The sequence below is a fragment of the Cuculus canorus genome, chromosome 2 (genome assembly GCF_017976375.1).
Source record: "Cuculus canorus isolate bCucCan1 chromosome 2, bCucCan1.pri, whole genome shotgun sequence".
Classification (NCBI taxonomy): Eukaryota; Metazoa; Chordata; class Aves; order Cuculiformes; family Cuculidae; genus Cuculus; species Cuculus canorus.
This window is the reverse complement of record NC_071402.1, coordinates 98,418,580-98,433,405: the sequence shown is the minus strand read 5'-3', so window position 1 is coordinate 98,433,405 and position 14,826 is coordinate 98,418,580. Positions and strand designations below refer to the sequence as shown.

Here is a 14,826-nt window from a genome sequence, read left to right as displayed (position 1 = left end):
GTGAGCACCTGCTGGGTGCCCTCACCCTGCGCGCTCACAGCTCAGCTCCACACTGGTGTTTTCTCAGTCTGGGATGGCCCCACGGCACTGCCCATCAAGGGGGCTGCAGAGCTCTGGCCGTTCAACCACAGCCCCTCTGGAGGACACAGCAACTCCTGGGGTACAGAGAGAGGGGTCTCAGCCTGCCCATCAGCTCCAGGGCTGCTGCTTGCAGTAATGACACAAGGAAACAGAGGCCAGGCACTCCCAGGCTCTCCTGCACTTGTGTTGTAGGTGATCCTCAACCCCAGCTGCATTTGACCTCTTCTCTGCCCCCACCAGCCCCACTGCCCAGGGCAGCACGAGATCCCTGGGGCTCCTCAGGCAGCTTCCGCATCTCTCCATTCCCCTCTTCCCTCTGCCTGCTTGGTCCCCTCTCACTTCCATGGTGCTTCACAATCCTTGTTTGTGGACACCTCGATTCTGTGCTTCACTCTGGGGGACATCACCTTTGAGGGTGTTTCTAATTCCAAGACTCCATTCACCCCAACCCAGGGCAGATGATGAGTCCCCATCCTCTCCATACCCCTCCAAACCCATTTTTGCAAGAGATTTGTATGTGCCATCAGTCCTGTCCTATGTGAAGCAGCCCGAGGAGGTAATGGGGAGCCCATGCACCATCTCCACTGCCACTGGACATCAAGAAGAGAGCTTCTAAAACCAGAACTTTTCATCCAGTGGAACTCAATGGGACCATGAGCTTCACCCCAAACAAAAGGAGAGCACAAGAACAAAAGACTCTTTCACAGACCACTTCCTTAGGTATTTTATTGGCAGCACCTTTGGAGGAAAAGCTCAGCCTTCAGGCACCACTCCTGGGAGATGCCCTTTTTTTTAAGAGCTGCATTTGGAGAGGTCACATCTGGCTCGGTGATGTGCCACAGTCAGACACAATTGGATCAACCCTCAAGACAAGTAACATGAGCCCAGAAGATGATCTCTCAGAAAGATTATCACAAGGGCAAAGAGCAGATTCTGGCCCGAATTAAACTCTGGGAAACGAGCAAAGAAGGGGATGCAGATTATTGTCAGTGAAACCGCGTGCATTGGGTCAGTTGGCATAGGGCAGCTCTGAGCTCCTGGTTCCTCAAGCTGTAGATGAGGGGGTTCAATGCTGGAGGCACCACCGTGTACAGAACTGAAACCATCAGGTCCAGAAATGGGGAGGAGGTGGAGTGGGGCTTTAGGTGTGTAAATAAGTCAGTACTGAGAAACAGGGAGACCACAGCCAGGTGAGGGAGGCACGTGGAAAAGGCTTTGTGCCGTCCCTGCTCAGAGGGGATCCTCAGCACAGCCCTGAAGATCTGCACATAGGACAGTATGATGAAAACAAAACAGCCAAATGCTACTAGTACACTGACCACAATAAGCCCGGCTTCCCTGAGGTAGGAGTGTGAGCAGGAGAGCTTGAGGATCTGTGGGATTTCACAGAAGAACTGGTGCAGAGCATTTCCCTGGCAGAGGGGCAGGGAAAATGTATTGGCCGTGTGCAGCAGAGCATTGAGAAACCCAGCGCCCCAGGCAGCTGCTGCCATGTGGACACAAGCTCTGCTGCCCAGGAGGGTCCCGTAGTGCAGGGGTTTGCAGATGGCAACGTAGCGGTCATAGGACATGATGGTGAGAAGAGAATACTCTGCTGAAATGAGAAAGACAAACAGAAAGAATTGGGCAACACATCCTGCATAGGAAATGACTTTGGTGTTCCAGAGGGAATTGGCCATGGATTTGGGGACAGTGGTGGAGATGGAGCCCAGGTCGAGGAGGGAGAGGTTGAGGAGGAAGAAGTACATGGGGGTGTGGAGGTGGTGGTCAGAGGCGATGGTGGCGATGATGAGGCCGTTGCCCAGGAGGGCAGCCAGGTAGATGCCCAGGAAGAGCCAGAAGTGCAAGAGCTGCAGCTCCCGTGTGTCTGCAAATGCCAGGAGGAGGAACTGGGTGATGGAGCTGCTGTTGGACATCTGCTGCCTCTGGATATGGGGCACTGTCAGAGGAGGAAAGGACAGTGACAAGTTAGGGGAGAATTTCCTGAGCCAAATCAAAGCCATCTCTCATTCCCCTCCCCTGATGCACACACACTGTCCCTTCTCTCGCAGCCCTTCCTTCAGCTCCGAGCCTGGAGCCCTGCTCGGTGCCGGCTGAATGTGCCGGGAGGAGCAGGGCCTCTGCCCGCTGGCTGCGAGGAGTCAGCCCTGCTCTGCAGCAGGGGGTGATGGGGACGGTGGGGACAGGGGACACTGCTGGGGTTCAGCTCTATCCTGGGGAAGTGCTCCTGGTGCATCTCCACAGCCAGAATGATCACATTCTTGTGTCACCCTGAAATGCCTCCAGGCCCTGTTGAGAGCAGAGAGATCCACCTCACACCATTCAATGCCTCACCTTTGCCTAAGGTCTCAGCACCCACTTGCAGCCTAGGACAGACATGTCTCAGTTCACAAACCCATCAGCATTGTCTCTCTCATAGCATCTCTTCTCCATGGGGCTTGCAGGAAATACAAAGACGTGACAGAACAGGTTTGCATCCTGGAGGAAAGCTCACAGCTTGGAAGGAAACCTCAAGGAGAGTCAAGTGTCCTCAGGATGGCATTTGATGAAGGGAGATTCAGGTCCTTCCCCAGTCCCACTGACTGCATTGCCCTCAGCCCCACAGCTTACAGGAAAGCTGGGACACGGGTTCCCATGGACACAAGTGCAGGAAAGGAGCCACCAGGGCAGTGGGTGACTCTGCAGCTGCAGCTCCCATCCCCAGAGAGCCTGGCAGCAACAAGGAGAGAACAGCGAGAACAGAGACAGGGGGAAAACAGGGAGGAACAGAGTGAGGGTCTGGCTGTGAGAGGCCAGGGCAGAGGCAGCCGGGCACGCCGACAGCGTTCCCCTTCCCCAGCTGTGCTCACCCCCTCCCAGACACCAACCTTGCCGGGCAGTTGCTCTCAGCCCCTGGGCTCTGGAGAGGGCACTGGAGCTGTGGCTGCAGAGGAGGGGGTTCAGCCTTGGAGCCCAGAGCCCTGAGGGCAGAGGCTTTGCTGGGTGGGAGAGGAGGCAGGGGGCTTGCTCAGAGGAAGGGGCTGCACTGGACAGGATCACATGGCATTTTCTCTAGTCTTCCTGCCACTTCTCTGGTTTTAGATTCCTCTCATTCCATGACCCCATCCCTGCTGCTTGGACATTCTCTCCCTGAGAGGTGTTTCCCTGCCCCATGTCTTTTCCCTGTCAGTGCTCTCCAACCCCATCCCAACCTCTGTGCGCTCCCCTACACAAAGCTGCCTGTTTGCAGGGCACTGCCTGGCTGTGGGTTCCTGTTTGCAGGTTGAACAGGGCAGGACAGGAGAACCCTGCGGGGTCCAGCAGAGGTGATGCTGGTGCTGTCCACAGGCAGTGCAGGAGCTCCTACCAGACCTACTGGGTACTCATCCTTACAGCTCAGCAGTCTCAGTCTCTTGTTCAAGAATGAAAGCCCCTTTTTTTTCCCCATTTCTTCCCTCAATTCCCCAAGAACAGGTAACTGAAATGACAGATTCAGGAAAGCTCCTTATCTGTAACATAATCCCTGCATTGACCTTCCTCTTGAAATATCCTCTCAGAAATGTCCTGGGATGATCAGGAACTGTGAGCAGCTCTGACTCACCCAGGACCCTCTTAGAAGCATAAAGCCTCTCTCCTGCAGGAGTTGCTTTTTCCACCCACAGCTTCTCTTTGTACCAGCATGGGGAGCTCCCCGGGCAGGCTGAGCTGCCCCTGGCAGGCGGCAGAGTCCCTGTCCCGGCACTCGGAGCCTGGGATGCAGGGACCCGGATCTCAAGGACAGCCCGGGGCACCCCTGAGTGCACCCCCAGCTCCACACCCTGCAGACATCCCTGGGTGAAGGCAGCTGCCGTGTCCTGTCCCACTGGCCGTGCAGCCAGGAAACCCTCTCCAAAGCTCATCCTTTTTCTCTCCACTGGAGAAACTGTGAGAACCTCCTGACAGATCCCACAGGCTGAGATTCACCCAGGAACAGCACCTGCACTGTTTTGCCTGCAGAGACTTACCTTGTTAAAGGCTGTGAATGTTTTTCTCCAAATGAAGTCTCCTCTTTCCTCCCACCCCACCCTGCCTTGAACCTCTCTCTGCCTCCCTCCTCTCCCCTCGCTGCCTGCAGGCAGTGCCCTCAGCTCTGCTGGGCTTTGCAGAGGAGCTGCTCCTGCCCAGAGATGGCTCTTTGTAGCGCTGCCCACTTGCCACCAGCTCCCTCCCTGCCAGGAGCCCAGCCCAGCTCAGCAGCAGAGGAGCAGCCCAAGGCAGCCCTTGCTCTGCCCCCTCGGGGCTCCCTCCAGGTGTCCCTGGGGCTCCAGGGGAACCTGCTGAGAAACAGCCTGAAGCCATCCCTGATGTTCCCTTCCCTCAGATGGGCAGAGACACTTCTTTCCTACAGTGTCAATACTGCTGTTAGAGAAATAGCTGGGCAAGAGAATCACTTTTCTTGTTCCATCTTTGACAGGGCAGCAGAAAGATGACAAGGAATGATCTCATTTCTCCATGCTGGGGAGATCTATTCTGTTGAGTGAATTTAGGCATTTGACCTGGGACTAGAAAGACACTCAGCTCTCTCCTGTCCCAGCCACGTCTCTGCTCTAAGCAAAGCATTTGAACACATGAGGTGTTGGACTCTTGGTCCCAGGTTTCCTTCTGGCAGGGATGAGCTTGCCTGGTGCCACAGCTGCAGGGCTTCAGCCCCACTGGGCAGCAATGCCCTCAGCCAGGGGCACAGGCAGGAGGAGATGGAGCCGTTCCTGTGAGAGACAGAGCTGGGACATGGTCACAGAGCTCAGGACAGATGGGCTTCAAGGACAGTATCCTCCTGAACACTGCAAGAGTCCAGACTGAAACCCAGTCTCAACTTGAGAAGCCATTCAAGGGCACCATGATGAGCATTTGCTGCATCACAAACTGCTAAGGAAGAAACAAAGCCCCTGTGTGGGTACTACTGGTTTTAGGAGGAGCAGGTGTAGAGAGATCTGAGATTCCCTGTGTCCTCTCTGCCTCTCTCTTGCCAAGGAAGGTCTTGCGGCCCTCTGTGTCTCAGGGCAGGACTATGGAGGAGATCAACCGGCGGTGGGTGGGGATCAAGTCAGGGATCACTTGAGCAAACACCATCCTTCCCAGTGTATGGGACAGCAGGGGCAGCATCCCAGGGAGCAGAGTGAGCAGGACGATGTCCCAGTGAGTCCTCTCTCCATCATCTTCCAAAGGTCATGGAGACTGGAGTAACTCCCTAAGCACTGGCACCTTGCTCACATTGTGACAGGCATCTTGGGTGGACTACAGCGAAGAAGTGAGATCATGCAGGGAAAAAATCAGGAGGGTTAAGGCCCAACTAGAAATGAAACTGGCTAAATCTGTGAAAAATAATAAAAAATCTTTCTACAAATGCATTAACAAGAAAAGGAGGATGAGGGAGAATATTCAGTCCCTATTGGATGCAGAAGAACAACAGTGACAAGGGATGAAGACAAGGCTGAGGTACTTAATGCCTTCTTTGTCCTCAGTCTTTAATAATAAGGAAAGTTGTTCCCTCTATGTACAAACCCAGGAGTTAGAGGAGCAGAATGAGGCTCCCATGATCCAAGAGGAGGTGGTTAGAGACTTGCTTGCCCAGCTAGACACCCACAAGTCTACGGGACCGGATGGGATCCACCCAAGAGTATTGAAGGAGCTGGTGGATGTCCTTTCCAAACCCCTTTCCATCATCTTCCAGCGGTCCTGGCTGACTGGGGAAGTTCCACTGGACTGGAGGCTGGCTGATGTTGTGCCCATCTACAAGAAGGGTTGCAGGGAGGATCCGGGGAACTCCAGGCCTGTCAGTCTGACCTGAGTGCCGGGAAAAGTCATGGAACAGGTGATCTTGAGTGCTATCATGAAGCACATGCAAGAGAACCGGGTGATCAGGCCCAGTCAACATGGGTTCACAAAAGGCAGATCTTGCCAAACTAACCTGATCACCTTCTATGACAAAATGTCTCGACTAATAAATGGGGGAAAGGCTGTGGCTGGAGTCTTCTTGGACTTCAGTAAAGCCTTTGACACAGTTTCTCACAGCATTCTGCTTCAGAAACTGTCAGCCTCTGGCCTGGACAGGCGCACACTCTCCTGCGTCGAAAACTGTTTGGATGGCCCAGAGAGCGGTGGTCAATGGAGTTAACTCCAGCTGGAGGCAGTCACAAGTGGGGTTCCCCAGGGCTCAGTACTGGGTCCAGCCCTGTTCAATGTCTTTATCAATGACCTGGATGAAGGCATTGAGTGCACCCTCAGCAAGTTTGCAGATGACACTGAGCTGGGTGGAAGCGTGGATCTGCTGGAGGGTAGGGAGGCTCTGCAAAGAGGTTCTGAACAGGCTGGACCGCTGGGCTGAGGCCAATGGTGTGAGGTTTAACAAGGCCAAATGCCGGGTCCTGCACTTGGGGAACAACAACCCAATGCAGTGTTACAGACTGGGGGAAGAGTGGCTGGAGAGCTGCACGGAGGAGAGGGACCTGGGGGTAATGGTTGACAGCCAACTGACAGCAGTGTGCCCAGGTGGCCAAGAAGGCCAATGGCATCTTGGCTTGGATCAGAAATGGTGTGACCAGCAGGTCTAGGGAGGTTATTCTCCCTCTGTACTCAGCAGTGGTGAGACGGCACCTTGAGTACTGTGTTCAGTTCTGGGCCCCTCACCACAAGAAGGATGTTGAGGCTCTGGAGCGTGTCCAGAGAAGAGCAACGAAGCTGATGAAGGGGCTGGAGAATGAGTCTTACGAGGAGCGGCTGAGAGAGCTGGGGTTGTTTAGCCTGGAGAAGAGGAGGCTGAGGGGAGATCTTATTACTCTCTACGACTACCTGAAAGGAGGTTGTGGGGAGGAGGGAGCTGGGCTCTTCTCGCAAGTGACTGAGGACAGGACAAGGGGGAATGGCCTGAAGCTCCGCCAGGGGAAAGTTCAGGCTGAATATCAGAAGAAAATTCTTCACAGAAAGAGTCATCAGGCACTGGAACAGCTGCCCAGGGAGGTGGTCGAGTCGCCTTCTCTGTAGGTGTTTAAGGAACAGGTTGATGAAGTGCTTGGGGACATGGTTGAAAGGAGTGTTAGGAATGGTTGGACTCGATGATCCGGTGGGTCCTTTCACACCTGGTGATTTTATGAATCTATTCTATGATTCTATGGGCCTTTCTGGCCCTCACCAGCACCTCCTGCGGCCTCCACCCACCCTTCAGCCTACGGCCCAGGAGACAATTGAAGCCAGACTTGAATTTCTTCCCCAGCTTGATCTGAGCTTTAGGGATGCGGGTCTCCAGACACAGACACAGCCTGGCCTCTCCATGGGCCTTGTTGGTTCATTCCAGAGTCACTTCCCAGCTTGATTCTTTATCAGAGGAACAATGGAATGGCACCGTGGGCCTCCGTGTGCCAGATCCCGGAGATTCACAGAGGCCAAGGCCATTCTTCCTTTCTTCTAATCCTTTGGTCAGGTTTTGGGAAGAGAGGAAGGAAAAGCAGGTGAGGTTTTTAGGGCCCCAATGATTGAAATGGGGAGCAGAGCCATCAACAGGAAATGACCTAAAGGCAATGCTTGTTGAAAACTGTTCTATTCCTTTCTTGGAGGCCTTCTATCTTCTGCAGGAACCTGGAGGCCTTGTGTTCCATCCACCTCCTTTTCTTTCAGCATTTCCTTTGACCAGACCCAAGTCATGGTGTTTGAATTCTGTTTCCAGCCTAAAGCCCCCCATGGGCTGGAGGTGTACCAGGAGACTGGCAGAAGGGTTCCACTCCTCTGGACAAGAAGGTGGATGTTCCCGGGAATCTGAAGAGCCATGGCCGACCGTTAGCGGTGTCCATGGAAATGGTCAAGTGCCTCCTCTCTGTTTTTCTAACTGGGGGCTTAGATGCTCGGTTCCTGTGTGAACTCTCTGTGGATGCTGACATTGACTGAGCAGCCTGGAGTGACCTCAGAGCTGCCCTGCTTGGAGCTGGGCATGGGACTCGAGATCACCTGAACTTCCTTGCCCTTCAGAACCATCCTTTGAGCTGAACATGTAGAGACCCTCATCTCCAGCGCTATCTGCTTCCCATTGGGCACTGTGGTCAAGGCACAGTTTCCTGGAAGGGCTGGTGGGAAAGAGACTGCCGGGAGCCTCTAGTCCAGCCTCCAGACAAGACACTGCACCAACGATTATTGGAAAATTTCTATAATCTGAAAAGTAATAAAACATAACCTTTAAATAAATAAATCAACATTTTTCTTAGGTGCACTTTGAAATCTTCCTCTTTAACCCCACTGGGAAATGATTCCCATGAGCTGTATAAGGCTTGAAGACCAGAAGAAAACTACTAGGAGCAGAAAGAGCTCATTAAGCTTTCTGAATTTTACTCTCAAGGAGTCAAAAGTATTACTCAGTGTATCTTGAAGTATTAATTGGTCTCAGTGAGTACAATTCCTGACAAAGCCTTCCCAGGGACTTCTTAGAGCCCAGAATGGAGGCCATGATTGCAGCAGGCAAAGGCGCTGTGCAGGCATCTGTGATGCTGAGAAAGCCTGGGTTTGCTTGATGAAGCAGAAAGGCCAAGCCCTGACCCCCAGCCCTGGGAAGGCAGATCTGCCTTTGACCACAAAGGCACTGGTGTCATGAATACTCTCACATTGTTGAATCAGATTGGGAGCAGTTATTCCATGGAATCCCAAACACAGGCCGGTAGAGTTACTGGGAGATGCCAAGGCTCTCCCACAGCTCCATACAGTTGCACAAGAGTTGGGTCATAGAAGGGTAGAGTCACAGAAAACCTGAGTGTGAGAAGAGTGAGGATGTACAAGTGTTGGGTCATAGAAATCTCAGGTCATAGAAGATCGAGGTCATAAATGATGATAGAAGTATTTGGATGTTGGAAGAGACATAGAAGTCTTATAAATGTGTGAGTTTTTGGTTTTAGAAGGTTTGGTCCTAGAAGAGTTGGTTCATAAATGTGTTAAGGAACAATCAGGTCATAGATGATCCAGGTCATAGAGGAGTCATGGAAGAATCAGATCATTGTTGTGCCAGGTCATATGAGGATTGGGTCATAAAATGATTTCTTCATAATGTATTTAGATCATAAAGGAGTTGGGTCAGAGAAGAGTTGGATCGTAGAAGATTCCTGGAATTTTTGGGTCATGGAATGCCATAACAGAGTCAGAGAAGAGTAGGGTCATAGAAGACTTGGTTCGCAGGAGGTTTAGGTTCACAGGAGGTTTAGGTTCACAGGGATTACAGAAAAGTGGGCTGATAGAAGAGTTGGGTCATAGAAGAGGTTGGTCCTAGAAAGTACCTAGAAATGTTGGATCAAAGGAGGCTCATAGGAGCATTACATCAAAGAAAGGTCACATCATAGAAGTGTCGAGTCATAGAAGCATCCGGACATAGAATAGTGATAGAAGGGTCAAGTCATAGAAGAGTCAGGTCACAGAAGTGTCGAGTGATACAAGAATTGGCTCATGTAAGAGTCAGAGTCATAGAGGTGTTGTAGAGGACTCAAATAATAAAAGTCAAACTAAAAAAATTGTGTCATAAAAAATTGCATCATAGAAGATTCAGAGAACAGTTGGGTCATAGAAAGTCATAGAAGGCTTAGAGCATAGAAGGGCCTCATCATATAAGAGATGGGTCAGGTTATACATGAGATGAGTCATAGCGGAGTAAGAGAAGAGTTCAGTCATAGAAGGTTCATAGAAGCGTTGGGTCATAGAAGATTTGATCCATAGAATACTTGAGTCAGAGAAGTGTGAGAGTTCATTTGGGTAATAGAAGGGTTGGATTAGAGAAGGGTCATAGATGATTCAGGTCATAGAAGTTCGAGGTCATGCCAGGTTTAGGCCATAAAAGGCCGGGGTCATAGTACTGTTCAGATCATCTAAGGGTCAGGTCATGGAAGGATGGTAAGAAATAATCTGCCCAAGGGAAATCCAGTCCCCCTCTTATTCAGACACCCAGGAAAGGGATCCAAGTGGACAAGGCCTTGGGCACAGCCATTCGCTCCCCTGCTCATCCATTGGCCATTCCTGAAAAGAAAATGTAATGTGTGAGTGCTGCCAGTGCTCCAAGACTTTCCACAGACTCCATGACCTTTGTAAGATTCAGGTCATAAAAGGGTCATAGAATATTTGGGTCATGGAATTCCGAGTCGAGTCATAGAAGTGGGAGATTTTATTGAGGTTTTAGAAGGGTTTGGTCAGAGAATGATCAAAGAAGGACTGAATCAGGGAAGGGTTGGGTCATGGAAGATTCAAAGAAGGGTTGAGTGATAGAAAGTCCCATCACAGAAGAGTCAGACTGTTATGAGTTCATAGTAGGTCATAGAAGCATTGGGTCGTAGAAGGTTGTGTCACAGAAGTTTTAGGTCATATAAGAGGTGGGTCACAGAAGAGTCGGTTTTTAAGTGAGTCAGGTCATGGAAGAGTTCAGTCGTAGCAGGTTCATAGAAGTTTTGGGTCATAAAAGTCTCAAGAATATAATGTTTGAGTAATGGAAGAGTTGAGTCATAGGAGCATGAGAGTTTGGCTAAGAGGAGGGTTTGGTCAGAGAAGGTTCAGGGAAGGGTCGGGTCAGAGAAGAGTCGTAGTAGTGTTGGGTTATAGAAGTGTCAGGTCATATAAGGGTTGGTTCATAGAATATTTGGATCATAGATGCTTCAGGTCATAGAGGAGTCAGGTCATAGAAGGTCACAGAAGGCTCGTAAAGCATTGGCTCATGTAAGACTTGGGTCATAGAGGAGTCATAAAAGAGTCGGATCATAGAAGAGATGCATCATGGAAGGCTCAAAGAAGGGTTGGGTCATAGGAAGGTCACATCCATAGAAGTGTTGGTCACAGAGAAATCAGGTCCTAGAAGGGTGATGGAAGTTTCAGGCCATAAAGGAAGCAGCTCATGTAAGAGCTGTGGTCATAGAAGGGTCTGTCAGTAGTAGGAATTTTTCATAGAACAGTCAGGTCATAGAAGGGTCGGGTCCCAGAAGAGTCTGGTCATACAAGTGTTGAGGCACAGGTGATTCCTGACACCCAAGAGTTGTAGAAGAGTCAGGTCATAGAAGAGTCATAGAAGACTTGGGTCATAGAAAGTCACATCATTAGAATGTCTAAGAATAGTCAGGTCATAAAAGTTCATAGAAGTTTTGGTTCATAGAAGGGCTGGGATAGAGAAGGCTCGAGTCATCAAAGGGTCTGATCATATAAGAGAGGGGTCAGAGATGAGTCTGTTTATAGAGGAGTAATAACAGAATTCAGTCATACAGGTTGATAGAAGGCTCAGGTCATAGAAAGGCCATAAAATATTTGGGTCTCAGAAGAGTCAAGCATGAAAGTTGAGTCAGGAAAAGGAAAGCTCGTTTCATAGAAAGGTTGTAGAAGAGCCAGTTCATGGAAATGTTGAGACATATAAAGGTCGGTCATAGAATGGTTGTAGCACAGATTATTCAGTCACAGAGGAGCCGGGTCACGGAAGATTCGGGTCACAGAAAAGTCAGAGAAGAGACAGAGAAGGGTGGACCTGGTAGAAGGCTTGGGTCTCAGAAAACCCAAGTGTCATGAAAGTGTCGAGTCATAGAAGGCTCCTTGAAGAGTTGGGACATAGAATGGTCAAGTCTGTAAATGATAGGTTACAGAGGTGTCAGTTCATAGGATATACATAGAAGGGTCATTTGTAGACGACTCTGATCATAAAAGTTTCATGGAATCTTCAAGTCGTATAAAGGTCATAGATGAGTCAGGACATAGAAGACTCGGGTCATGAAAGAGTCATAGAAGTGTCACATACTCATTTCCAGCCTAAAGAACCCCATGGGCTGAAGATGTACCAGGAGACTGGCAGAAGGTTTACACTCCTCTCAACAAGAGGGTGGACATTCCTGGGAATCTGAAGAGCCATGGCCGACCATTAGCTGTGTCCATGGAAAAACATCTCTGTTTTTCTAACGGTGGCTTAGATGCTTGGTTCCTGTGTGAACTCTCTGTGGATGCTGACATTGACTGAGCAGCCTGGAGTGACCTCAGAGCTGCCCTGCTTGGAGCTGGGCATGGGACTCGAGATCACCTGAACTTCCTCACCCTCAGAATCGTCCTTTGAGCAGAAGACGTAGAGACCCTCATCTCCAGCTTTATCTCTTCTCATTGGACACGTAGTCAAGACACAAGTTCCTGGAAGGGCTGATGGGAAAGAGACTGCCGGGAGTCTCTAGCTCCAGCCTCCACGACCTCCTGAGGAGACACTGCACCAATGATTATTGAAAAAATTATATAACTGAAAACTGATAAAACTTAGACATTAAATAAATAAATAAATATTTTTCTTAGGTGTACTTTGAAATCTTCCTCTTTAACACATGCTGGAAATGACTCCCATGAGCTGTACAGGGCTTGAAGACCTGAAGTAATCTACAGGAGGAGAAAGAGCTCGTTAAGACTTTCTGTATTTTAATGAGACCCAGGGTGGATTGCTGCTGAGTCCTTGGACCACAGCTGCTGAGAGGAGATGGAGCAAAGCTCTCAAGAAGTCAAAAGCAGAACTCTGTGTATCTTGAAGTATTAATTGGTCTCAGTGAGGATAGTTCCTGACAAAGCCTCCCCAGGGACTCGTTAGAGCCGAGAATTGGAGGCCATGATTGCAGCAGGCAAAGGCTGCTGAGAAAAGCCTGGGTTTGCTTGATGAAGCAGAAAGGCCAAGCCCTGACCTCCAGCTCTGGGAGGGCAGATCTGGCTTTGACCACAAAGACACTGCTGTCATGAACATTCTCACATCTGTTGAATCAAATTGGGAGCCGTTATTCCATGGAATCCCAAACACAGGCCTGTAGAGTTATGGGAGATGCCAAGGCTCTCCCACAGCTCCATGCAGTTGCAGAAGAGTTGGGTCATAGAAGGGTAGGGTCATAGAAGAGTAACAGAAAACTTGGGAGTGAGAAAAGTCAGGATGTAGAAGTGTTGGGTCATAGAAGGTTCATAGTAGATCTGGGTCATAGAAGTCTCAGATCACAGAAGATCAAGGACATAAAATGATCATAGAATATTTGGATCTTGGAAGAGTCAAGTCATAGAAGTGTGAGAGTTTTCGGTTTTAGAAGGATTTGGTCTTAGAAGAGTTGGGTCACAGAAGTGTTAAGGAACAATCAAGTCATAGAAGAATCTGGTCATGGAAGAGTCATGGAAGGATCAGGTCATACATGTGCCAGGTCATATAAGGGTTGGGTCATAAAATGGTTTGGTCATAAAGTGTTTGGATCATAAAAAAGAAAGATCAGAGAAGAGTTGAGTCATAGAAGATTCCTAGAGTTGTTGGGTTATAGAACACCATAACAGGGTCTGAGAAGAGTTGGCTCATAGAAGGCTTGTTTCACAGCAGGTTTAGGTTTTAGATGGCTCAGGTCATAGAGCGGTCACAGAAGAGTGGAGTGTTACAAGAGTTGGGTCATAGAAGAGTTTGGTCGTAGAAAGTACCTAGAAATGTTGGATCATAGAAGGTCACCTTCAGCATTGCATGAAAGAAAGTTCGCGTAATAGAAGTGTCAGGTCATAGAAACATCCGGACATAGAAGGGTGATAGAAAGGTCAAGTCATAGAAGAGTCAGTTCACTGAAGTGTCGGGTGATACGAGAGATGGCTCATGTAAGAGTCAGGGTGAGAGGAGTTGAGTAGGAGTCAGATCATAGAAGGTTCAATTGAGACAAGGGTTGGTTCATAACATTGTTGGGTCATGGAAGGTTCGGATCCCATAGGAGTCGGGTGATAAAAAAGTCTGGTTTTAACTCTGTGTGAGAAGAGTCAGGATGTAGAAGTGTTGAGTCGTAGAAGTCTCGGTTCGTAGAAGTCTCAGGTCATAGAATGATGATAAAATATTTGGATGTTGGAAGAGACAAGTCATCGAAGTGTGAGAGTTTACTTTCGGTTTTAGAAGGGTTTGATCATAGAAGAGTCGGTTCATAAAATTGGTAAGGAACAATCAGGTCATGGACGATCCTGGTCATGGAAGAGATATGGAAGAATCGGTTCATAGATGTGCCGGGTCATATAAGGGTTGTGTCATAAAATGATTTGGTCATAAAGTATTTGGATCATAAAGGAGGTGAGTCACAGAAGAGTTCAGTCATAGAAGACTCCTAGAGTTGTTGGGTCATCGAAAGCCATAACGGGGTCAGATAAGAGTAGGGCCATAGAAGACTTGGTTCACAGCAGGTTTAGGTTTTAGATGACTCAGGTCATAGAGGGATCACAGAAGAATGGGCTGATAAAAGAGTTGGGTCATAGAAGAGTTTGGTCCTAAAACAACCTAAAAATGATAGGTCAAAGAAGGGTCATAGTTACATCATAGAGGATTCAGAGAACAGTTGGGTCATAGAAGGTCATAGAAGGCTTAGAGCATAGAAGGGCCTCATCATATAAGAGATGGGTAACGGAAGAGTCAGGTTCTACATGAGATGGGTCATAGAGGAGTGAGAGAAGAGTTCAGTCATAGAAGGTTCATAGAAGGATTGTGTCATAGAAGATTCGGGTCATAGAATACTTGAGTCACAGAAGAGTGAGAGTTCATTTGGGTAATAGAAGGGTTGGATTACAGAAGGGTCATAGAAGACTCAGGTCGGAGAAGTTCCAGGTCATACCAGATTTGGGCCATGAAACAGCTGGTCATAGATTCTTCTGATCATTGAAGAGTGAAGTAATAAGGGATGGTAAGAAATAATCTGCCCAAGGGATATCCAGTCCCCCTCTTATTCTGGCACCCAGGAATGGGATGCAAGTGGACGAGGCCTGGGGCACAGTCAT

At 49.3% G+C, this 14,826-nt stretch overlaps 1 protein-coding gene across 1 annotated transcript; it reads right to left on the bottom strand.

Annotated features, from left to right (window-relative positions):
• Nucleotides 1–1,067: 1,067 nt before the first annotated feature.
• Nucleotides 1,068–6,455, bottom strand: LOC128851499 (olfactory receptor 14A16-like). Its single transcript, XM_054060686.1, has one exon. It carries the CDS (start codon nucleotides 2,082–2,084, stop codon nucleotides 1,068–1,070), a length of 1,017 nt encoding a protein of 338 aa, XP_053916661.1. The 5' UTR covers nucleotides 2,085–6,455.
• Between the last annotated feature and the right edge of the window lie 8,371 nt (nucleotides 6,456–14,826).